The 27,293-nt window shown below is 38.3% G+C and overlaps 1 protein-coding gene across 1 annotated transcript; it reads left to right on the top strand.

The window, feature by feature from the left end:
- The first annotated feature begins 1,268 nt into the window (after positions 1-1,268).
- On the top strand, positions 1,269-27,293 carry LOC18444285 (Autophagy-related protein 13). The gene is made up of 3 exons (XM_006854462.4): positions 1,269-3,348; positions 3,557-3,738; positions 26,447-27,293. The coding sequence occupies exons 1-3, from the start codon at positions 1,603-1,605 to the stop codon at positions 26,820-26,822; spliced, it is 2,304 nt and encodes a 767-aa protein (XP_006854524.3). The 5' UTR covers positions 1,269-1,602; the 3' UTR covers positions 26,823-27,293.

Raw genomic sequence — 27,293 nt, 5'->3', positions numbered from 1 at the left:
TCATAGATCTGCTAGATCTACTCTATTTTTGAAGCTTTAAATTTTTTAATTAAAGATGAAAATATATTTTAAGGCTAGGTAAAGATTTCAAATATTGAAATTTGAAACTATATTTCTTGACACTATTTGAACGTGGGCTCTAATTTGATTGTTTAGAGCCACGGCTCTATATAAACTTCACCCTCTAAATATTATAAATAAAAATATATATTTATATTTATTTAAATATTACTTAAATGTTATATATTAAACATTACTTAAACATCAGCACTATTTGGGCAATCGAGGTTTAGGTCGGGTCTACTCAAACCAGACCTGACCCGATGGGTCCAATTTTTATACCCATACGCAGAAGCAGGTCGGGTCTACTTGTTGGGTCTGGGTCTATTGTGAGCACCTAGCCCAGCCCTAGGCCTTTGTGGGCTTAGCCCTTTTTAGGTCCAGGCGGGCCGCCAGCCCATTGCCAGCTCAAATATTAATATTTCGCATTAGTCTAATTTATTTATTTAGATGAAATTATCAAATCATTGGGTTCCACTAGTGTATCCCTTTAATATTATTTAAGTCTCCCAGACTTCTGGCTTCGTCCCTCAAGTTTTCCCAGGGAGAGAGAATGGATGTGTCCTCCGCTTTTGAATTTGCTCTGCTGCGAAAAAACTTAGGGTTTTGGACTTATCAGAACATGGACATATATCACCATCACTCTATATACAGAACATGAAATCATTGCTCTATCACTATATATACAGTTTTCTCTCTCTAGAAATCGAGTGGACCTAGGGTTTCGTTTGATCGCCTTTGTGGTTCGTAGAGAGAGACGCGTACTCAGAGGGAGGAAAAGCAGGGCCTCCTGGGACGCGTCTGTGTTTTTTTTTAGATATTCCTCTCTAGACTTTGTGGGGAATTATCGATTGAAAAGAGATGTTTTGGTTGCGTCTGGTTCTTTTTTAGATATTTCTCTCTAGACTTTGTGGGAAATTATTGATTGAAACGAGATGTTTTGGTTAATTATGGTGATAGATGAGGGGATTTTCCCTTTGGCTCACCTCAGGAGCTTTTCTGCTCGTCCTGAGAAACTCTTGATGCAAGAGAGATATAGCAGGTAATTCTGGTTTCTTTACGGGAGGGAAAGGTGATTATTCTTTTATTTGTGGAAAGAGAGCTGGTTTTTTATTATAGGAATTGATTAACTTTAAGTACTTGGTGGTAGTTCGTTCTCCCTACTCAGATTCTTTGAGCTTTTTGCTTGAACGGCAAGGATTATTGGGAGCTTGAGCTTGGGAATTAACACTTTTGACTAGAAAATTGTGGCTTTTCTATCTGTTTTTCCTCTCTCCTACGAGTGTTCAACCATGAGTGCAAGTCTGAACTTATTCATCCTGAATTCTATTCTAACCTGTTTTAAGTTGAATTTTCATGGAGTTACGTGTTCCTAACTTTTTATCTCTTAGGTGGAAAGATGAAAAAAACATTGTATTCATTCTTTTAAGCAGTAAATACTGAGAAGATTAGAAGGAGAACAATTTGTGGACTATGCGAGTGAGTGGGGTTCTCTTTGAACCATCCATCTTCAGTTTTGGAAATTTTGTTTCTTGAGCTATAATGGCTCCACAGTACAGTAATTCACAGATGGAATCTGATGTGATTGAGCAGTTGATCACCAGGTTTCTCACGAAGAGCCTGCATATTATTTTAGAGGCGAGGTGCCCCTATGGCTCTTCTCGAGGCCACAGTGGTGACCATATTGGGTCCTCTCCATCATCTTTGAGCTCTTCTTCTAGTATGAGAAGAGATAAATGGTTTCTTTTAGCTCTAAAAGAATGCCCTGCTGCTCTTGAGAGTTTGGAACTAAGGCCCCAAAGCTCTCTTGAGCCTATGGTGGTGGATGTGATACTTTTGCAGAGGACCAATGTAGAGAGAGAAAATTCCCCTGAATTTATTCCCCCAACATCAAAAGAATGTTTATTGAGAAATTTTTCATTGAATGAATGCCGTGTCAGTTGTTGGAATTCAGGAGATGAATATAGCCCTTCATCTGAAACCGTTGTTGAAACAGTTATTGAGAGATGGGTGGTGCAATATGATTGTCGGAAGACGAATTCTAGGGATGCCCATACAGGGAGAGTGAGTTTGGGTGGTGGGCAATCAAGAAAAGAAAGTGGGAAAAGGGGTAACAGTAAATCTCGAGCTTCTAAAGGAGGGGGAGGCATAGAGATAGAAACTGGGTCTTCTTGTGCCTCTCAAACCAGATTTAATTCCCATGAATCCCAATTGGCATATAAGAAACTTTACAAACGATCGACCATTTTGTTGCGTTCCTTGTATTCATTTGTTAGGCTCTTGCCTGCTTATAGGCTTTTCCGGTTACTTACTGCTTCAAGCCAGATTTACTCTTCTGTGCTCACTTACAAGGTCTTCTCCTTTGTCGAGCCTCTTTCTCGCCTAGCAGAGGCAGAGATGATGCATTATACATTTGCTCCCATAGAAACTACTTGTGGTAGGCTTTGTGTATCTGTGTCTTATCGACCTACATTGGTGGATTTGAACTTGGAAGCCTCTACCCCATTGTCCCCAAAATTTATACCCGACTATGTTGGGAGCCCAACTACTGAACCAGTAAAGAAGCTATCATCTGGGTCTCTCACTCCTTCCAAGAACACAGGGGTTTGTGGTGTTTCTTGTCCATCAGGTGTGCCATTTGCTAGGCGACATAGTTGGGGTAATGACCTTTATAGAGCTGCTCCTTCAGGATACTCTAATTCATCACCCTCTTATCCCAATTATCCATCTCCTTCTCCCTCACCCACCTATTCCGATTCTCGAGCCTCACTTTCTAATCTCTCTCGCCACCGTCTCCCTCCTCGTGGCCCTCTACCCATGGAACATTCTCCAACTTTTAGCTCACCTATCAATCCTTCAAGCACCCCAGGTTCAGGAAAAAATTTGGATCACCGGAAAACTACAAGTTTTGATGAGTATTGGCCATCCCCTCCTTTTTCGCCATCATCTACCCCTTCTCCCCCAACACATTTGCCTGGTAATAATCTTTCAAGGGCCATTTCGCGTGCAGAAAGCGCTCCTGTTATTATCTCGTTTGACATGCATGGCAGGAGATTGTTTACGCCCAACTGTTGTGATTGGAACAATAATTATCTGCCTCCCCTTTCTCCGAAAAATAGGAAACCTGACTGTACCTCTCAGCCTGATCATTTGGGATCACACATTCGTCAGTTTTCAACATCTCAGAGGTCTCCATCTGAGAAAAAGTTTCATAAGAAGCCTGATACACCAAAAACGGGAGAGTTCCAAAGTGGAATGGGGGCCATACGCACTTCTTTGAATCAGAAGGTACTATACTTTTGACCAAATTGTCCTTGTACATTCATCTCTGGCTTCAAAATTCTTGTTCACTTCAATTACTTTATTTTATTTATTCTGGTCATTTGGTTTGTTGGGAATAAATAATATCGGGTCAGGTGGTTGTTCTTTTGGTTGCTTTATTTTAGGAAAATCCTTTACTTTGTTTGGGATAATCTTTTACTTTGTTTGTTTATAGGCTTTCTCACGTGGCACTGAGGATTTTCTAAGTGGCCCCGCAATGAAGATTTCATCAATTAGTTCGCCGCGAGCGTCAGTTTCTAGGAGTTCTAGTAGGTCTTTGCAAGATGACATTGATGATTCTGATTTCTCTTGTCCCTTTGCAGTAGATGATGATGACATCACAGATTCACACAACAGGTATGGTGATTTTACCGTCCTTCATTCTGTCTTTACTTATTTTGATCCATATATCATCTGTTTATACTTCCAGTTAGATTTGTGAGTTTCTTCTGTGTTGATTTGTTTCATATTTAAGTGACAAAAAATTGATTATTTTCATATTTATGTGATGGGATTTGTTTAGGTCAGGCTCCTTTAAGTTAGTGCTATAGTCAAAGACCTAGGTTGTTGGATGCTGTATATCTTTATAGAATGATTGTGTGAGTTTGGATGCTCCAAAACTTGAGAGTATTATCCATGACTCCAATTATGTTTAATTATATGGGCAACTACTGTTCTCAAGGTTTTGTGGGATGGACCCTTTATTGTTTACCCAATATGTTACTACTGGATTTCCTTCATTGCTTCAAATCTTGTGTATATGCCCTCATGTCTCAAAAAGTAACTTGGCAGGCAGTGCAATTCAATTTCTAGAGATAATTGCTCGGACAATCTAGCTCATTCTTGTAGCATGCTGTGAAAATTTCTTGCATTTTGCTTGTTAGACTCTCTGTTGAATCTCCTCCAAGGCTCAAACTCCAATATCTCATTACTAAAATGTCAACTGCTTCTCTGACTGATGATTTATGAAGGAAAATGCAATGCTATTGTATTTTTTCTTTTTGATGGATGATGGAATGTCTTTCATTGATGGAGACACAAAAAATAGAACAAATCTACGACACAGAGATACAGAGTAATATAAACAGGTTTTGGAGGACGTAACTTATCACTTAAGTCTCCATTTGGGGTGATCTAAAGCTTAAGTTGAATAGCTCTTCAATGTCTACGACCCTCATCCCAATGGGTGTTTGGTAATTTTGGCATTTCAGGCTCCAATTCATGGTTGAAAACCTGGTGGAAATATCAATGATGATTTTTATTGTATTGTGTTAGTTTTTTCTCTTTATTATTGAATCATTATTATAAGTGGGTTCTAGTTCTTTAATTTCCTTAGGTTATTAAGTTTCTAGAAAGCAAGGTTCCAATCCTAGTTGGATTAGAAACCTTTAAGTCGGATGGTTTCCTAGTGTGTTAGGGGTTTGTTTCCTATGCTTTTAAGAGTCCAAGTATAAGGAAAATTGAAGGTAGAACTCTCTGTTAATACCCATTTTGGCGTATGATGAATTATTCAAGTTGAGTAATAAAATTTGGGTTTCAATTGTGGTGAGAGGCTAAATTCAGAGGAGAGATTGCTCGACTCTTTTTGTACAAAGAGTGATTATACAAGCCCAGCCTAAGTTTGGGGGAGTCTCTTGAAGGTTAGAGCCCCCCGCCCACCTTTTATTTTTTCTCCCTTGAGAATACTTAACTTGTATCAGTATGGCATTATATTGTAATGAAAAAAACCCCACTGAAGTTGTAAGTATGAAAAAATACATCGCACAGGTTGGGCGCCCAGAGGTACACAGAAAGTGTCCAAATATGGGTAGAACACCCATAGGGGCATGAGACATATACAAGAGGATAGAAGACCATAAACCCAAAAGTAGGGGTGACCCTCTATAGCAGCTGTCAGTTGAGTTGACATCTATGAAGATTATCTAGGAATCCTGATAGTGGTGTTCTCTTTTGTGAGAGCATCAGCAGCAGAGTTGGCCTTCCCTCAGGTGCAAGAAAAAGTGACTCAAAAGGGCTTGCAGGTATGAAAAAAATGGTGAAAAATTGGTTCATGTCTCCATGGGCAGGGAGCGATTGAGACATCCAATGGATCATATTTTTTAGAATCTCCCACAATCATCCTCCGAGCCTTTTCCCAACTATTTGGTAAGGAAGTACGTTATAATGAATTAAATTGCTTGAGGCCTTCTAGTTGGGCCATTGTGTCTGTTTTTGTCGATTTGACAATGGAAAGTATCTTGGGAATGAAGCTATTGTGTGACCATCGGTGCCCTCGTATATCTACCTCATAGCCTGCATGTCCCAGGTATCCAAGGGAACATCTGTCCATATTGAGCTTAATCAACCCTTGCTCAGGTGGTCTCCAAAGAGATGATCTAGGGATAGTCACTGGTTGAGAGAGAAGGATAGTCTTCCAATTCAATGTAAAGCCTGCCATTGCAGACATGTTGAAATGCTTTATGCCCCTTAGCCTAGGATATGGCAAACAATTTAGTTCATTCTTGGATTGATTGCGATGTTTCCTCTTCGCTTTAAAGCCTGAGCCAAATGCTCCAAAAGTGGCCATAATAGTAGTGGGCCATCTTTGTGTTGGTGGTGGTTTGGTTGCGTGGAGGACTATGATGTGCATGGCTGCTTGACCGATGGTGTGTCACCCATGACCAATCGAAGGAGTGTAACATCAAAGCCCAAATTTGAACTATGTCCAGGTAGTGCAAGAAGATGTATTCACTAATCTCTTTTTCCCATTTGCACATGATGGAATAGTTGGCGAAGAGAAAGCCCCTCTATAGCTGGTCCCTCGTAAGAGCTCTATTTGACAAGACTGCCAAATTGAAAGCTTGGTCTTTGGGCAGGGTGATGAATAGCTATGCTTTATAAGGGATGGCTATGCTATTGGGGAGTAGTTCCAAGGAGTAGTGTTTGCAACTTGGGCAAGTCGGCTTGGACATGCTCGAGTTGAGCCTGGAACACCCCCAGCTCTGGGGTTATATATAATGTGTATAGGATTCAGGGTGAGTATTGTAGAGATTTGCCCAAAGTACTGCAAAATTCGGGCTGACTTGGGTGAGTTTTCCATAGATTCGACAAGTTTTTATAGTACTCGTCAAATATATATATATATATATATATATATATATATATATATATATATATATATATATATACATATACATATATACATATATGTATATGTATATATATATTTTTTGTGCGTGTGTGTGGGGGGGGTGGGGGTTGGAACCTTCCCTCTTTTATGTCAATCTGTCACCCCAGATTGACTGATTTGTGCTCAAGATTTGGCCCTAGACTCATGTTGTGTGATCTATGTTCTAGATAGATAAAATTTAAGCAAAAAAAAAAAAAAAATCAATTTGATAAATTTAAGAGATCAAATATTTTGACTTGGGTTTCGCCTGATTTCGACCAATTGCAGTCTCTTTGAATTATTGATCGATCTTTGATGAAATTTGTTCCCTAAGCTTACTTACGGGTTCTTCATCCATTCATAGGTTTGTTTATGCAAAAACGAACAAAAGAAAAACATAAAGAATCTCGGATTTGTCAGATTTTAATTTCTCTCGGATCGGATTTACTTTTCATTTAAAGTTTTAAAGAGCTCATATGGCCTAGTTCCAAACTCAAAACTGAAATCTGGTTTAGGGTTTTCGATTAGGGTTGTCTGACGAAGGTTTGATTAGTATTGGAGGTATCAATTTGCGTCTAGTGTGAAGTTTGAGGATCGGCCTCAAAATTTTGGGTGTATTTCATTTTCCAAACCAATGAATATTTCATTTTCTAAATTCAATTCTTTGATTTATATTTTACTTTTTGGGCATCTTGGAGCAGACTCAGGCGAGTCGTCTAGGACTGGCTTGAATCACTCAGACCTGCTAGGGTCCAAGTTCCTCAATGAAATTGCCTCCATTGGATTTTGCCCAAACCACCTTGTCATCCCCTTACTGGAGAAATCTTCTTTGTAGAAGGTGCAACAACATGGCTAGTTCTTGAGCTTCAGAGTCAGCCAGGAAGTTGTTGGTTTCCACATTGTGATTCCCCTAAGTTCCTCATAGGACTGATTCATAGTTACCAGGATCGCCAACATTGGTAGGTGATCCGTTCTGAAAGCTTGATCCTAAGATCCTAGAAAGAGATCTTCTTTGGATCTCTTTTTTAGAATTTTCGGATCTCGATCCTTAGAACCTGGGGAAAGAGTGCTTTGGATTTTATATTATACGGAGATCAAATTCCGTCCCCATCGATCAATTTTTTTATCTGATGAATCATATGTAGATAGCCAGCTGTATTAGCATGCATCACCATGAGTCACATGTTAGAGAACTAGACATAATTTGGAAGGTGCCATTAAGAAACCATATAAGGAGCTCATAGTGACTACGCTATGGTGCTATTCCTATCTACTTGAGGAACTCGATCGTATCTAATTGGGGAGCTCGATCCCTAGCACATAAGGATGGAGTTCCTTAGATTTAATGTTCTATGGACATCGATCCCTATCATAAGGAGCTTCCGGTTAGCCTCGATCCATCGATCTTGCCCTTGATCCTGATACCGTCTCCGATCCCATTTCTAACAACCATGGATTCCAAAAGAGTGGCTAGACAAAATAGAAATTAGTGCTCTGCATCTTCCTTTGGTTGATACATTCCTCAAACCCTAGCTTGTAGATTGGATTTTCTCCCCACTTAAGCTCGATCCCTTTTTGATGCAAGGAAGATGGGAAGAAGATGCAAAATAAATAAATAAAATGAAAAATAATAAAAGGGCTGAGAGAATATACTCTCTCTCAAGACTTGTAAGGGAGTCCACCCCAAAGATCTCTTCACAAGATCTAAAACAATTTCTTCTCAAATTAACCTCAAACCCTAATTTTATTGTGCTTAATAAAAAAACCTATTTGCATCATTCTCTTGGGGATGGGAGAAGCCCGACCTCGAGCTTGGTGAATTCATCATATCTTCTAATCGTCTTTCGAATAGTTGGTGTGTGGTTCCATCATTCTTTTGGGTCCTTTTTCTTTTGCAATAAACAAATGGATCAAACACCTAATGTGCAACTTGTATGTGAACTTTGAAATGTCAATCATAATCTTGATTTATTTTATAAGATCATCATATCACTTTGGAAGATCGACCTTGATTTCAATATCATGTGGATGTTCCTCAGATCGTGATTCTCGCATTACAATTTGATCATTACATAGAGGATCGGTATCCAAAGTCGATTTTAGAGGCAGATCTGTCTCTAAGGTGAACATTTGCATCGGATTTACATGATGATGAGCACCCTCTTCTCATAGAATGGTGCCTTCAAACTATTGCAGCCTCTGACTCATTATGCTGTCTCTATTGGATACCCTCCATAGCTTTGTTTATACATTCCATAATGTGTGGCTTTAAATCGTCGATAGTAGGAGCAGGTTTTGGTGGCATTGTGAAGGTTGGATCTTGTTCGCTGTGATACCAACTGATGCAGGGAAGATGGGAAGATGGAAAAGAAATAAATAAAATAGTAATAAAGGGTTAAGAGTATATACCATATCTCAGGTTCTGCGAGGGAGTCTACCCCAAAGATCACTTTACAATATCCAAAAACACTTTCTTCTCCCCAAACCCTAATTTTAATTTCCTAAAATAATAATAATTAAAAAAAAAATGTTTGCATCACTTTTTTCATTTCCCTCTTGGGTGGTACTGGTACACCACCATCCAAGATTAGGCACAACCAAATTTGTCACCCATTTGAACCTCTTCCATGAACTCAACCAAACCTCTCCAGATCTTAGGTGAACAAGTTCAATAACTATACTAACCACATACCTGTCCTGTGTAGTTTTCGAACCCTGCTTTTCCTCAATTCAACACCAGATTCCATCTCATCATCCTTCTTGTCTTGCTGCACCTGCTAACTTCCAGCAACCTTTAACCCCTTAAGAAACCCTAAATTTATAAACATTGCCCTCACCCAACCAAGACCTCCCCATAACTCTAGCCCTAGTTCTATTTCTTTTAGACCTCATATTATCCAAATCCTCCCCTATTAGGAAACCTTAAGCCCAAAACCCTACTGTCTTAATCTTTGAAGGAACCTAAAAACCTTATCAGCATACTTAAACCCTTTCTTTTTACACCCATCTCATGTGTTACACTCGTGCAGCCAAGCGTCTTTGGTCCTACATGATGTACCACTTGAAAGTTTGTACTTTTAAAATTATTTTATTCATGAATCAAAATTCATGAGACTCTACCCTACTGTGCATTTGTGGGCTTTATACGATGCTCAAGATGGACTTGAGATCCTTTCTTGACTTAGTTTCCTTTTTTGTAATATGTGAAGGATAACCGAAAACCGAATCATTGAGCTGTTCTACTTGCACTTTGACAAGCTTTATGCCATGCTCTGGACATGATTTGTGTTAGCCTTTTTAGCTATGGAGTTTCTCTTCACATGCATTCCATAGATGGTTGCTTTAAGGATGCTCAAATTTTCAATTGCACACATATTTAAATAAAACATTAAGTCGCAATTTCTTAGAAAATTTTGCCATTATTCAACGTTTTAGACACCACAACCATAGGTATTTGGATCCCCCAAGAAAGTGGTTGCTCTAGCTTCGGAAGCTCGATCCTGGTCTCCGGTACAAGGGATCTTGATTCCATACATTTTTTTGAATTTAGGGATCTTGATTCACAAAATTGTGGGTCTAGATCCTTGGTTAATTGGATCCAGATCCCTCTCATCAAAACCATTGGTCCAAGAGTAAGTCGAGCCTCCAACAACACGGAATCGAGTTTCTTTTACATTGGTACCCAAAGGTCACCATCACATTTTGAGTCTTATGCTCTGACCTTCCCCCTGTCCCCCACCCGTCCTCTCTCTTAACTCCCTAGCCTATAATCCTCTCTCTCTCTCTCTGTCTCTTGTCTCTCTCTCGCCCCACCCCTTATGCAAGAGCATATTTCTCTAAAAATTCTGAAATCTGAATTGGCTCAGTATAGAGATCAATCAATTGATAAACAGTCCTAATACCCACAATGGAAACTAGGAAGGTTGAGGTTTGAACTTTAAATGTGTTTGTCACAAAAATAAACACCATAATATACAAGCTGCTGCGATATTACGTTATGGAACCCGTAGATGAAGGAGAGCAGCTAAAGTTGCGCCATATCCTACCTTAAATCCTTTTCATTTCACTTATTGGAAGATCTATAAGCTTTATACTGTCATCTTTGTCTCTAATACTCTCTTGTTGACCATATCCTCAATTACAGAGACCTTTCCGGGTTGACCCTTTCTTTGCATGTGAACCCTTTTTCTCCTCTGAATTTAGTGAGCGTGTGACCAGTTGCATACCTAATCGCATGTAAGTGACAGCTTCCAAATGATGGAAAACAAGGACACTGCATTTCCATCAAACACTAGCTTCTTTCATGCATGCAGATTGAAGTCTGAATCCTCGTTTTGGGTTCTCATGTTCACTTCTCACTTATGAAACACACTCCAATGATGACAAGAAATTAAAAGATATTTCAAAAATATAATTTTTTGTATTTATTATTTCATGAATATTTTATGTTTTGAATTCAGAAAACAATTAATCATATTGTTCTTCGTTCCCGAGCTGGAGAACCATTCTTGAGGAGCCTCGATTCTAACCTGGATGGACCTCTATCCCATATACTTTGTCATTCGATCCTGGATGAATTTGGAATGCACTTCCTTCATATTGGGATCGCGATTTCTTTAACTCACGGTGTACAGCTCAATCCCTATCCACGGATATTCGTGTATCTCTTGATCCCTTGGTCCTGAACCCAATCTGAGATCTGATCTTGCTTCCGATCCCTGTAACTATGACCAAACCATTATTTTTCATGTCCAATGTATCTCCAGCCTGCCATCATCATAAAGTTTCCTCTTGAGTTTGGTTTCTTACTCCTCAGTGCCCCAGTCAAGAGTTTGAAAATCCCATCTGAACTTCTAGTAGTCAACCATTTTTAATCACCAAAATCTTGAATCTTCTACTGCTTTCAGCGTTTGCGTAGTTTCTTGGAGAATGGTTGTTCCCTTTGGTGTTGTTGCCCATTAACATTCTTCTAGGGGTTTGAAAGGATCACAGCAATGGTTTATATAGTGTTTTTGTCTTGTTGAAGAAGAGTTGAGTGCTAGTAGAGGGTATCAAGTTGAATATTATTTTGTGTTCCCATTTTAGGGATGATTCTGAGGACATCATGTGAGATGGTAGACTATTGTGAGCAGTGAATCTCCTTGACATAGGATTTTGATGGGTGTCCTCCCTCCCATTTTAAAGCATAAACTTGATAAGAGTTTATTCTGAAAGCCAGGTCTAGAAGGTGTGGGAGAGGGGCATTTTTGCTATTGATGGGCAATCCTTGTTCTCAGTGCTGCTGTACAACATCCTTCACGAACATTATGTGCATCTTCAGCATATAAAGTGTGAAGTTCAATCTGACAAACTTGGGACTTCAAAACTGGTTGAGCCACAACTTAATATTCTAAAGGATTTTTGATCTACCACAGTTCTGCTCTGTGGAGAATTTAAGTGTGGAGGTTCTAATACCAATTGTATTGAATCCGATTTGTGGAAAAATTGAAGGAAAAGAAAAATATTGCAGAAAAATAGGGGAATGCAGCACCATTTATGTGGTTTGACAATTTCCTTGCAGCCGCATGGCAAACAATCTTTCTCTTTCACTAATTTGAAAGACATTTTAAGCCATGGAGGTTAAAAATTAGTAGAGCTTTTTATTTTACAAGCCACAGATTAACACTAAATTTCTTCCCAAATGTTTCTTTTCAGAAACATATACACTTTGTCTAACAAGCAATATTTTCTCTCTCTAAGAAAGTCCTATTCTATGTGTCACTAGAAGAGTCCAAAACCTAATACATGTAGCACAACTTGAACCATTGACGGTGAAAGCCCAAGTACATGGATGCACTTTTTACACTGAAATGATTTCTAACAAGTACATTTAACTAAAAGATACTATCCTATGAGGAAGTTCATACCGACCTCCTGCAATGGTTGGGCCGATTACATCAGGGACACTGCAGTGCTGTGTTAAGAAAAGATAGCCCCTCGACCATCATTCAGAGGAAATCACGTCCTGTGGCGAGGCAACAGTCATCCACTGACAGTCTTTTTCCCATGTCCCTCTTCTTTATGCTAGCGGCAATTGTGGCAAGACTAGCAAAGCTCATGAAAAGATTCCTTTGGTCTGGCGAGGGAGATCACAAATTCCATCTTATCAACTGGGCCAAAGCCTGCCAACCTAAAGCTTCGGGGGGTCTCAGAATCCTGGATCTTAGGATCACTAATTTAGTCTTAATGAGGAAGTGGTGGTGGCATTATGCTACCCAACCCAGCAACCTTTGGCTGCAGGTGATCAGATGTAAGTACAGCCGTGAAGACCACGATTGGCTCCTCTCTCGCAGAATGGGAGGCAACATTTCCAGCTTTTGGATGTCCCTCCTGCATTGTCACCAATTCTTTCTCAACCAAATTTGATATCTACCCAGGAGTGGCTCCAGAGTTAGGTTCTGGCATGATATTTGGGTAGGACCGTCGTCCTTCAAGGATCTGTTCCTGTCCCTCTTCCTTCTAGCTCGCAATCCCTCCTCTACGGTTGCTGAAAGTGTTGCTGGCCCAAACACCTTGAGATCATCAAACCCAAATTTCGTAAGACCTTTAGCAGATCACGAGTACGACCAATTCCTCGAACTCTCAGCTCTGCTCCATGCGGTGTTTCTTTCATCTTTAGGAGATGACAAAATTGTATGGTCCCCTTCTCCCTCAGGTACCTTCACAGTCTCTTCCTTTTACAATAGCCTCTCCTCCCCATCTCCCCTTCCCCAGGCAACCTACCCCATAGCTGCCAAGGCTTCGTGTTCTTTCCTGCCTCCCCAAATCCAATTCTTTACCTGGATAGCCCTCCATGAGAGGGCCCTAGCCCTCGACCAACTTCAACCCAGGGGCTTGCCTTTGCACAACAGATACATTATATGTGTCTCAATGCAGAAGAGACAAATCAACATCTTTACTTACATTGCGAAGTGGCCATGGCCCTTTGGACTGATGTGCTCTTTCTCCTTAATTGGCTGTGGGTCACTTCTCAGCCAGTCCCTTACCTTTTCTCCACTTACTTTTGCACCCCCTGGAGTAATTCAGGGAAACTTGTATGGAGAGCCTCCGTCACTGCAACTCTATGGATTATTTGGATCCAAAGGAATGGCAGGACATTTAGAGGGGAGAAAGCCACCATCTCAACCATCTCCACTTACTTTCGCACCCGCTAGAGTAATTCAGGGAAACTTGTATGGAGAGCCTCCATCACTGCCACTCTATGGATTATTTGGATCCAAAGGAATGGCAGGACGTTTAGAGGGGAGAAAGCCACCATCTCAACCATCTCAACCCTCATCGAGCAGCGAAGGTCACTCGTCATCTTTTGGGCCCTCAATCACAAAAGCTAATCCAACTTCTCGTTTATGGACCTTCACCATCAATGGCAAGCCTTGCTACATCCGAAGGTCTAGAGGATCCCCTAAGCATCCTTATGGAGGCCACCGGACATAGGGGTTATCAAGTTAAACTTCGATGGTTGTTCTCTCGGCAACCCAGGTCTCTCTGACATTGGAGGCCTCTTTAGGAATGCTGATGGCCTAACTACCCTCTCTTATGCTATGCCCATTGGAGTGTCAGACTCCACCTTTGCAGAGGCCATGGCCTTGCTTGAAGGGCTTGGAAGATTTGACCGAAATTGGAGCACATCATTGCTGGTTGAGGGCGACTCTAGCAACACTATCTCTTGGGCCTTTGATACTACCCCTGGTCTGTGGAGACTAGACCACATTTAGGTCGAAATTGCCCACCTATGCAGCTCCATTCAAGTCTCTTGGAGACACACTCATAGGGAAGCTAACACTGATGCAGACGCTCTAGCAAGGGAGGGAGCAAGCCTCAACTGTCCCCAAAGGATCTTACACAATTCTTGAAATCCCATCCCATTCATTTTCTCGATTTTGTTGTAGAGCATTTTTGAACCCTCAAGGGTAGGGCACCCAGTTATGGGGATTGCCTAATTTTGTATCTACCCATATCAAGTACTCTTTTAAATTATTAATACAATAGTCGACTTTCTCAACAAAAAAGGAAAACGGTTATCCATTGTTATTGTTGAACTAAAGAAAAAAAAAAAAGTTCATTCCTACCTAGAAATTTTTATGAAATGAATCTTGTACAAAATAAGAAACATAAAACAACCTTAGATAAGTTTTAAAGATGGTGAGTTTTCATAAAAGCATCAATTCACAGTAGCAGATTTTACCTTGGCTTTCAGTGATTCGATCTTTTCCAATTAGCACAAAAATTGGGAGGGAGGTGGGGTAATTGTGGGGTGAGGAAGGTTGAAAATACACACAAGGCAAAACCTCTTTAAGTAAGAAATTAGTCAATCCCTAGAGGCAACTCTACATTCTTAGGATGACAGATGGGGGAGGGACTTGAACGAGTTCAATGCCCCATAGTTGTTGGGAGCAGAAGCAGGAGTGGGTTCCGATGCTGGTGCGGGAGCCTGGTATCGACCCTTGGCTGGGACCGCTGCTTAGGGAGTGACCTAGGAGCAATTTCCTATATTTGCATACATGTATATGGGAGTGGGAGTGGGCGTGGGTGCAGGAGCAGTATTTGTGCGTATGTGTAGTATTCTCAATTGTTACTTTATATATCATTGTAATGGGATTGTTTACAAAGAGACTATTTATCTTTTGTACATGGAGGTCACAATCATTCTTGTCCTTTAAATTTCAAAACGGGTGGTTGTAAGAGTGTAATTGAATAGACACAAAGTTCCAAAAAAATATTCTCAGACTTTGTGACTCACCCTAAGCCATCCAATTTGACATCTAATGAGTGGGAATTAAATTTTAAAGTGGGGGGTTGAAAGAGTGTCATTGAATAAACACAGTTTCAAAAAAAATATTCTCGGACTTTGTGATTTACCCTAAGTATCCAATTTGACATCTAACGAGTGGGAATGATTGCGACCTTCATGTACAAAAGATAAATGGTCTCTTTGTAGACAATCCCTATTGCAATTGCTCAATTGTTACTATATATATATATATTATTGCAATTACTTGAATGATGAGTCATAAATGCATGTGTGTGTGCATACTTGCAAATATGTCCTATCAAATTTTTTTAGCAATGATATTTTAAAACTGAAAGAATGAAAATCAGTCTTTTAGCATTATCAATATACTGAACACATGCTAATAAGAATTTTATTGCTAGAAAGTCCCATTAAAAAGTATGAAATCCAAAAAAAGGTACAATTTCATAGAAATCCAAAAATAGGTTTTCTATTATAAATAGAAGAATTTATACAAAATCAATGAGGCATTTTAATGTAGGAAAATCTTAATAATTAAAAATCATATATATATATATATATTGATATAAGAAATGAAAGACATAAATGGCATTATGAAATCCAGGAAAATATTTTCTACTATAAACAAAAGTTTTTATATGAAAATTAAGAAAATAAATAGATTTATAAAAAATATCAATACTTTCATACACTTTCAAATAATATAAAGTAAAAAAAGAGTTTGTTTGTCGATTGAGAGACTTTTGAAAGGTAGATAAGACAATTTGTATGAAAAAATATCTTAATAATTAAAAATCAAGGAAAAGATTTTAGGGAAGATTTTATTGTCTAAGAAGGGTGAGGACTTTAACTTTCCCTTTAGCTGTTCCAAGCCTGGGTAAAGGAGGTGGGTTGTGTTAGGTAGGTAGCCAACGTAAAATTTTGTCAAAACTTTCCATGAATTCTGAAGCTACGAATTGAAGCGAGTTAATAAATCAAAGACATAAAGGGCATTACAAAATTCAAATATTTTCTATTATAAATAAAAATCTTCAAATGAAAACTAAGAGAGTTAATAAATCAATGAAAAATGTCATTATTTTCATGCACATTCGAATAATATAATAAAAAAAAAAAAACAATTGAGTCCATTTTGCATAGGTAGAAATGACATTTTGTGTTAAAAAAAAAAATGTAATGTACAAAAACATTAATAATTGAAATCAAGGGAAATGCGTTTTTAGGGAATATTTGAAAATGATATACAATAAATGCATGAAATGACACGTAGGGCATTATGAAATTTAAAAAAGGATTTTTTATTATAAATTAAAGATTTACATGAAAATGAAGAGAACAAAGTCAATATATAGAATAATTCTGTCATTATATACACTTTGAAATAATAAAAATCATCATTTTTTTTTTAAGTAATAAAAATCACCAATTAAGTAGACAATTTGGAGGACTGGATCAAAGATCCTTTGTAGTCAATGATCGAGATCCGTTTGAGTTAGAAACCTAGATATGAATAGGTAGGAATCGAGATCCTTGGGAGGAAGCCATTATTGCTCCGGGATCCGGCAATGGGATTGCCAGGTCGAGATTCCACGAGGGGATTGCCACCCCTTGACCAAGGTTTCCTCAACTATCGAATGCCCTATTTAGTATTAAGTAAATTAGTGCATTGGATATGAAGATTGATGGAGAAGATAAGGTGGCTAATTTACTTTCTACGATGCCTAACTAATGAGATTACTTGATTGTTAATATTAGTGATGCAAAATCCATTTTATTTTGTTATGTTACTTTTTCTCTCCTCATTGAAGTACTTAGGCAAGAGTCTGGTTAAGGATTCTATGGATACGTTTATGGGAAGAGGTAGATCTATGAAGAACAGTATCTGATTTCAATCAATGCTTTTATCGAAATGGTGCAAGAGGAGTTGGGGTTGTTAATAGAGGCTATTCAAAGAAGGATATAGGGTTAAAAGGGTTATTAGAATGTATTGAAGGCATTGATGTTTTAGAAACTAAGAAAGTATATCCCTTGTTTTATTATTATTATTATTATTATTATTGTTATTATTATTATTATTATTATTATTATTATTATTATCTTTATGTATAAAACCATCTTTTATGTATATACCTGTAAAAGCGAAAAATCCTTTTGGTGGATTTATAGAAGACTATTGAAAGTCGAGAAGCCCAAACCTCAAAGTTTCATCCCTATCCACATACAATGCTTTCCCAGCTTCACAAACATCAATACCTTCTCCTAGGTTTCTTTGATAGTCACTTGATATATTTTACTTCATTCGAACCAAATTCCAGGGCAGTTTGGTTTGCCTTGTTCATATGGTAATCCTACCTATGGCCGCTTACATTTTACTCTCTTGCACCCTTTTGACTTGGACCTTGACTGACCTCTCTATGCAATACTCCTCATTGATCTTGCATGTTTCCTAAAATGCATCTCTAAAGGACACGATCAAAATTTTTCCATAATTCTTGTATGAGCAAAGCAAAAACAATAGAGGTACAATTAGGTCTTATGCATTCTAGAATTCGTAATCAAGCTTTCCTATGCATCAGTAGCTGCACAGGTGAACTAGCTATTTTATCTTGTTCTTACATCCAATGCCATTAATTTATTGATTAGAGCATCTTACTCAATCAGGCATCCTTGCAACTGAGCCTTATCTCTCATCTTGAGATTAAAGAGTTGATTAATAGGATCTTATTGGGAATATATTTTCTCTTATACATTTTCTCAAACCATTAGGTGACGTTTCAAATGGGAAAGTAAATAAGATCCAATTATTCAAGTGCAAAAGAAGATCTGTTATGGCCAACCGATCCTAATGTACAAGCTTATCATATTTTGTTTTCTTCGGTTTACTTGTTCGCTTTGAAGGGTGAAACTGTATTTCGATATTTTGATGATCTTTTTAGATTTAGATTTCCTATTTTGTATGGGAAATTTTACTCTTAAGTAACTTCTAAGATGGGTGCGGATTTTCATATGGAAATGTATTTTTTAGTTAAAGATGCTTGCCAGAAAATTTTTGTATTAGGATGGGCAAATATATATTTGTTTTTTAGAAAAAGGAGGGGAAAATATGTTTGGTCTATTGCATTTTAGGGTTTTTTAACTATGCCTCACATATCGGTTTACAGGCTCTTAGACCTTTATTGTGTGTGTGTGTGTGTGTGTGTGCACGCATGTGTGTGCGTGTGTATATATATATGTGTGTGTGTGTGGGTGGGTGGAAAAGTCTTAAAAACGGCAATAGGCGAATTGCTACAGTGTTTCACCCCCTTCACAGACATGCTATGTCTGTGATGGTTTTGCCTAAAAACCGCCACGGACCAACGAGAGCCGTGGCGGTCCCCATATATTTTCTGTGTAAATTTACGTGAAAGAAATCCAGCCACAGACATGATAAATCCGTGATGGTCTTTAATCCACGCCGTCTGCAAAAATAGGACGACGCCGAGCCTATGGGTGAAAATACTGTTCATTTTCACCCATAGGCATTTTGTAGTCTCTTCCATATATATATATATATATATATCATTGTTAAAAAATCCAGCCATCGTCCGGGCAGCCAAAATGCCTAGGTGGCCAAGGTGTTGTCTGGCGGTCGCCTCTGGCTAAGGGCTAAAAACTATTCCAACCCCGCCTCCTTTCTTTTAGAAAGGGGGAAAAGGGTTTTGAGGGGGCAATCTAGCCCCCAAACCCCTAAATAAGCGTAAATCCCCTTAATAAACTTATTAAGGGGGCTTGCGGGTTTTGGGATTATATCACTATTTTTGGCTGCTCAAATGGAAACTAATGGTTACATGGGGGAAATTTTTGGTTAAGAGGAATGAGTATTTAAAAGTTATTTTGAAATGATCGTTGATAATAAAAAGGACCAGTGTCAATGATATGTGGTACTAAATGTGCAAGGGACCCTCACAAATTGGGGTTAGTTGCATGTTTGGTTATATGGGAGATTAATTATACGAAAATTAAGAAATTTGGCTAAGCCCCACAAAAAATATAAGAAATTTTCGTATGGATTAGTGGAATATATGTTTTATGTTATGCAACAAAGAATTTGTGTGAAAAACTAAAAAATATTGTGTATATCCCGTTCATGTATGTATTTGAAGTTATTGGGATATTGTTGTTTGAAACAAATGGCCTATAATGCAAAAAAAAGAAGAAGAAAATGTCTATGTTTGAAATAAATAGACAATAGCCAAGGTGGAACAGATGGCTGCCCCCCACCAGCCACAAAAAAAAACTCGTGGCAAGGCAAAGGTGTTTTTAGGCAGCTGCCCTAGGCCAGGACCCCAAACCGCCTATGTGGATGCTTTTGCCTTCTTGAGATTTTATATATATATATATATATATATATATATATATATATATATATATATATATATATATATATATATATATATAGAGAGAGAGAGAGAGAGAGAGAGAGAGAGAGAGAGAGAGAGAGAGAGAGAGAGAGAGAGTTATAGTTATGGTTATAGTTATAGAGAGAGCAGTTTTTTATGAGAGAAACTATGTTGGTTCTTGGATAGAAGAACTTGAGGATGAAAATCAGTTTATCTTGTGGTTTGTTTGAAACTCTTGTAACTTTGCATTCTCTTCATAATCAAATTTCTTTTCGATTTTGATGTTATGAGCAAAAATCGTATAATTTTTTCAGCAACTTTTTGAGTTGATTTTGGGCTTCCTTTGGAGGATTTCAGATGTGCGATACCGAATTATCAAATTATCAAGGGTTTGAAGGTGTTTGCACCATCATCATGATGATTTGAGCCTTATCTCAACTATTTGGGTTTGGCTACACGAATCCTATTTTGTCATTCTGCTCCCTCAAGGATCATACCTTTAGTAAGACCATAAGTCACCATGCCTTTTCTCACTAATTTCATTTATTTCCTCTTGGGCCTTCCTCTTACCCTTTTAGAGCCTTCCACTTGAACCAAATCGCATCTCCTAACCGGTGCTGTATTAGGCCTACACTACACATGACTAGCCCACCTAAGTCTACTTTTCTCATCTTATTGCCTATTGAAGCCATACCTAAATTCCCTCGAATGTATTCATTCTGAATTTCTTGTCTTGCCACTCATCTATCTCAACATCCATATCCTAGCTACAATCATTTTATGAGTATGTTGTTTCTTGACTACCCAACATTTGTCCCATAAAGCATAGCTGATCTGACCACTATTCTATAAAACTTCTGATTTAGTTTCATACCACATAAAACTCGGGATGCACATCTCCACTTCGCCCACCCAACTCTAATTCTATATACGACATCTTCCTCAATCTTTCCATTCTCGATCCATGATATCGAAAATAATTTCTTTTAGGTATTTCTTGGCCATCAATCTTAACTACTTCCTTGTTTCTTCTCCTATTCTTACTAAGCTTGCATTCCATATATTTTGTCTTTGTTCGGCTAATTTTAAAATCTTAAGATTCAAGAGCATCTCTCTAAAGTTCTAACTTTACATTTACGCCATCTCTAGTCTCATCAATCAATACTCTGTCATCAGCGAACAACATAACCATGGTACTTTATCTCGTAGGTGCCTAATTAACTCGTCCATGGCGAAAAAACAAAGAGATATGGGCTCAGCGCTGACCCTTGATTTAGGCGTATTGGACACTCACTTGTCTCCACTAGTTGTCCTCATACTAGTTAGCGCTCCTTTGTATATATCTCACCATGTCAATATGGTCGCTAGAGACTCCACATACACCAAATTAAATCTCTAAGTACCTTATCATATGCTTTCTTTAAATCAATAAAGACCATGTGGAGGTATTTTCTCATCTCCCTAAACTTTTCAATTGTTTGCACCAAAAAATTGAAATTGTTTTGTTTTTAATTTCGTTTATTTTGGTCGTTTTTGTTTCTTGTCATTATGCTTTGGTCTTGTGTTTTTTTGTTTTTTTTTTTTCTTTTTTCTTCTACATGTCAAGTATTTGGTATTTGCTTATATGCTCCGAGTGCTACTTTCTAACTTCTTTTATTTGTATCATATTATGTGTGTTTGCTTAAGTGCTGTGTGTGTGTTTTTTTTTTTTTTGAAACGTTTGCTGTGTGTGTTTTCTCAAGTGCTTGGTATATTGCCATACTCACTTCCTTTTGTCTTTTTTTTTATTTCAAATTTATAAATGGATTGGATCATTTTATTTTTTTCTTGCTAATTATATTGGAGACAATATGTCTTTATTACTCTATTGGTGACATTAAAACGTATAGTCTAGCGACAAATAGTACATTGACATGCTTACTATCATATAAATTACATATTTGTGTTATTCAGTGTTATAGAACTTGGCAGTCCAACTTGGACTTGCTGGAGTCACTTGGGCTCAGCAGCCTATAAAGCCCTGAACTCCTTCCTACTCTTGTAGTGGAGCTAGCCCAAGTTATTGTAGTAACTCGGGTGACTTGTCAGAGACTTAGCGAATTTCTGACAGCTTGCATCCTCTATCTAATGAATAGATTAGATTCAAAAGAAAAACATTAATTTTCTGGGATTGGAGAGATTGAGATTTTTGACTGAGGATTTGGTCGAAGTTAAAACACTTGTGAAATCATTGTAACCCTAGCTCAGTCTTGGTTGGAATTTGTTAGTAAGCATAATTTTTAGTTCTTCTTTGAATCATAGGCTTAGTTCTCGCAAAAAATCACTCAGAATCTCAGATTTTCAATATTTTGAGCATTGAAACACTATTTGACTGAAAATTTCAAGAGCTAGGATCAACTAGATCTGAACTCGAATTCCCAATCTAGTTTAGGGGTTTCGATTTGGTATTTGAGGACCCCTTCGCAAAGATTTTAGGTATTGATTTGCACCGAGCACAAAGGATGGAGGATGACCTTCGAAATTTTCGGTAGGTTTTATTTTTTCTGATCATATTGATGTAAATAATTGTTTTTTGGATTACTATCACTATCTCTAGATTCTACTAATATTTTAGTTAGTATTGAATTTTTGTTGAATTCTCTCAAAAGATCAGTAAGATTCAATCCCCCTCCCAACGACAACAAAAACAAAAAAGAGAGAAAAAATAAAATTCATGTTTACAGATAGAGTATATGCTAATAAAATCATATTTTTATCATTTTCCTTTTTGTAAATTGGTTTTATGATTTTTTCTTTTTTTCTATTTTCTCTTTCTTTTTTTTTTGTTGGGATTTTCTTGGGTTACTTGTCAAACTGGGGCAAAACTTGGCAAGTCCACTCAAGACTCGTCAGGTTGACTCGCTTTGGGCCCTAGGTAAGTCCTGGAGTGTGTTTAAATAACCTTAAACTGGTGTTATTCTTTGTGTTTTAATATTTTTGTATTCATTTCCTGCATAGGATGCGCTTGCATCGAGATGCATAGTTAATTAGAATCTCCTAGCACCTCAAGCTGCATCCGCTATTTGATAACCTTGATTCTCAATGGTTTGTTCATGATAGTGGAAGTGAGAGACTTAGGCAAATTTCCAAACCATGTATTTTGGGCGTCTTTGCTCCTTTATTTTTCTACATGGGTTTTCTTTCCATACCATGAGTAAGGGCTGATCCTTCCCTACCATGTCACTTTGGCAGAAGCTACATATCCAGAGAATCACTCATTTGGGGCTCCTTCCCTCAAATTGGACCTTTTCTCATATCATCATTCCATGATGACTCTGTCAGAGAAGTTCGATTTTATTGCCAAAGAGTGGTACTCTTGGCAATAGAATCGAACTTTTCTAACAGAGTCATCATGAAATGGGACTTTATGATTGCAATTTGATAGCTAGGCAAGGCAGCCTTGTCCCTTCGATGGGTGGGGCCTGCTAGAGGAAATACTAGAGATCTTGTGCTATTGGGGCATTTTGGTTCTACTTTCATTATTAGTTCAATCATCATAAAACGCATAGATTGAGCAAAATGCTTGTTAATTAAAATGAAGTTGATCAGAGGAGATATTGATATCTTTCATTCATATTTTGGTGGCAGGTCCATTTGTTATTACTTTCCTTGCTCTTAACAATGATGATTGAGATAGAGAGTTCATCATTATCGTCAATGCCTTTTCCCAGCTAATTGGGGTTGGCTACACAAAATATGTTGTTCTTCTTTACTTTTTTTGGTAATAATGTATCATTGAAGCTTCATAATTGAGATGGGGACATACATATGTACAAGAATTGAGTGCGTGAAGTACAAAAACGGCTTTCACTAATGACTATAGATGAAAGTCAACATGGCTATACTCAGGACAGAAAAAAAAGCTATATCTTTTATTTAACAATGTTTATAACATTCTACTTGTAGTCAACAAACAATATACTACAAGTGGCTGCAATTGTCTGTTTTCAGTCGACAGTTGTGATGAACTGTTTCTTTCTTCAAGTTCATGAATATCCATTTAAAAGGAGGAGCTGCCCATCCCAATCACCTTGATGAGAATAGACGGTTGATGCCACGTTTTTTGAATACTCCGTATACTACATGTAGCACGGTAGGCGTGCTAGGCTTGGGACATCTATAGAATCTTCACTATGTTATTTTGAATTTTTGAGATATGCCTGGTTTAGTTGCGGTCCCCCAGTCCTAACTCCAAACCCATGCGCTATCTTTTCTCTTTCAATTAGTCTCTCTCCTCCATTTGTAGGGCATATAATACTTCAATAGCAAAGTGCTTTTTCTTTTCTTAAAACATTGCTAGGAGTGGGATTTGAACCTGCAACATATGGGTTGACACATAGACCTCCACATAGTTTCAAAAAACGCTAGGCGGCACCCAGGAGGCCATGGGGGACCAGGCCGCCCAGCGCTTGGGCGGCTTGCTTAGGCGGGCTCCCAGAACTTGGGCTGCCCAGTTGAAAAAAAAAAACAAAAAAAAACTAAGACCATAATCCTAGTAAAAAAAAACAGATAGCAGTCGAGAAAATAATTTTGATAATCCATAAGACCATAATCCATATTTTTCATACAATGCTAAAACAATAAAACCATACAAGCATACACTGATAGTCTGATACATTGTAGATTGTAAACACAAAAGTTAGATAGTAGAACTAGAAACTAGAAAGTAGAAACTAAAACTAAGAAAAAGAAATATACAAAAATTCAGAAAATATACAGAAATTCAGAAAATATACAGTCGAGGACACAATAGTCAACACTCAACACCAAGTGTCTTCAGTCATCATCATCAGAAGGAATAAGGTCAGCTTCATCATATGCATTAAAATCGAGGCCATCATTATCAGAGTCATCTCCCTCTTCAATATAACGTTCCTCCTCTGTTTCTTCTGAATCTGCCTCTTCCTCCTCTTCTTCTACCTCCCTCTTACTAGTATGTGCAGAGTCTTGGCTGCTCTAGTGTTTTCTATCTTTCTTTGCTTCCCTGAACTAAAATATTGTATAATTTCCTCCCTGGTAGCCCCAGGAACATTTTTACATGGGGCAACATCCCCCTTAAAAGCGACAATGTGTTTTTTAAACCGGTAAATGCTCTCATTAGTATCCTTTCCACAATAATTACATTTAATATGATTTTTGTCATTCGGATTCGAGTTATAACCATACTTCCAACCCAAATCACCATTTCTAGAAGAACCTGGAGAAGATATTTTCGTAGAACAAGGCTCATTTTCATCATTGTCTGGTTCTTTTAAATTCAGAAGTTGTCTAATCTTATCTCGAATAGCTTTAGGAACCTTTTTACAAGAAGCAACATTCCCTTTAATACCAACAAGGTGTTTCTTGAATCGGTTAATACCCCCACTGGTATAGTTTTCAAAAAAATTACGCCTTATACAATTTTTATCGTTTGGTTTTGGGTTATAACCATACTTCCAACCCGGATCACTTCTCTAGAAGTAGCAGAAATAGATGTATTCAAATGACAGATTTTATTCCTGTTTTTGTTTTACAAAACTCATATATTGCTTAATCTCCTCTTTGATAGCTTCAGGAACATTTTTACAAGGGGCAACATCCCTCTTAATACCGGCAAGATGCTTCTTAAACCGGTTTATTCCCCTTTTCATATCTTTTTCACAAAAATTGCATGTAATGCAATTTGTCATTTGGATTCGGGTTATATCCATATTTCCAACCCGGATCTCCACTTCGACTAGATCTTGAAGAAGACATCTCAAAATAAAACAAGCAATCTAAAAAATAAATTTTTGCACTTATTTTGATTGCCTTTGAGAAGCACTTCGTTCTAATGAAAGTCACAAAATTTAGTTTTCTTGATGTTTCTTTCTCTCTAAAATGGGTTATTGTGGGTTTAGGTTTGAAATGAATTTAAAACCCACCCTTCAAACCCTTTATATTTCAAAAAAATCAATACAACTAAAAAATAATAATTTCTGTCTTTAGGCGGGGCGCAGGGACTGCCGCCCAGTTCGTCCGCCTAGGCTCAGGCGATGCGCCTGGGCCTTCTGGACTGCCTAGGCGCTGGGCGGTCCGCTTTATTGAACACTCCATACCCACCACAGGTCAAGGGACAAGTCTAGATATTACATATTGATACAAAGTCAGAAATTTGATATTGATCTTTTGAGGTGAATAATTGTTGAATGCTCTTGCATATAGAGAATAGGGTGGTGGCCCAATATGCTTATCGCCCATGGCAAATAAATCGTCATATCCGCATGTTTTGTTTGTTTCATGGTTGAAGATAGTTTTATATACCCCTAGGCTAGTTGCCTTTTTTATAAGGCTAGGGCTGGCAATGGGCCGGGCCAGTCCTGGCCCTAGCCCGGCCCTAACCCGGCCCTAGTGCCCATGGGAAGGCCCTGGTCCTATGTTGGCCGGGGTGCGCTGGGCCGGGCCAAATAAAATTACATAAAAACTAAATGACAAAGGGCTCAGCTGGGCCGGGCCAAACTGGGCTGGCCCAGTCCTTGGGCCACATTATGTGGCCTAGGACCTTTTTTTCTTTTTTCGAGCCGGGCTGGGCCCCTGTCCATTGCCACCCCTACCTTTCTCCTGAATCACCTGCTCTCTCTCTTCCACACATTTCACGTTCTCATGCACAAAATGTATAGCTGTGTAAAGTTGTAGTTGTTTCATGTAATATGCCTCCCTTGACATTCTGCACATTTTCTCTTCCTACAGGTGCTTGTCATTTGATCGAAAGACAAATCTTGGCAAGGCTGTGGAATCCAGACAGATGATGTCTGCCAAAAAGTCCCAAGATGCCGCAGTTGGTGCCCTTGTGCACATGCTGAGGAGTGCACCTCCTTTACGTCAAGATTCCCTCAACTCATCTAAATTATCTCAAGTTTCCAATGTCGAAACCCAGGGTCAAAAATCTCAACTTCATGACCCCATACATTTTCGAGAAGAGAACCCTAAGACAGAGAGTTCACTCTTGGGCATTTCAAGTTCAGGTTTCCTCGCTCCTATGACTGCCGCTGTTGCTTTTGAGGAGCTCAAGAATTACAAAGAAATGAAGGACTTCTTACTTAAACGAAATAAAGCTGGAGATTGACCATCTAAGAGTTTTGAAGTTGCTGTTTCTCAATGTACATAATGTACAGACTTTTGTGTGCTGGTGATCACCAAGTCCCTACTCAGAACAGACCTCATCTACTCAGTGGGTGCTAGACGAGGTTTTAGGATGCTCTTAAGACCCATCATCCTCTTGCTCGCCTTTTGATCAAAAACCCAAAACCGTTGAATTCAAGGTCCTGAAATCCAGGTGGATCAGTTGCTTTTGTTACAAACAAGTATATAAGTTTCTCTTTCACTATATATAGGTACATAATAGAACCGGCTTTAATCCAACTGTGCATAGTGCAATCTAGACCATTACCGTGCCATGACCATTGTAAGGATCTTTATTAGCTGGGTGTAAATATTTTGTATAAAAGAAAGTATTAAAGTTATAGTTTCTTTTTTCTGCCGTCAGAACTAGTGGTTGATAATTGGTTTTATATTTTATATAATTGGATTTTTGTAA

Source organism: Amborella trichopoda, chromosome 11 (assembly GCF_054954075.1).
Source record: "Amborella trichopoda isolate Santa Cruz 75 chromosome 11, AtrichopodaSantaCruz75HAP2 v2.0, whole genome shotgun sequence".
NCBI lineage: Eukaryota > Viridiplantae > Streptophyta > Magnoliopsida > Amborellales > Amborellaceae > Amborella > Amborella trichopoda.
Note: the sequence above shows the minus strand (reverse complement) of the source record. Positions and strands in the feature narration are given on the sequence as shown.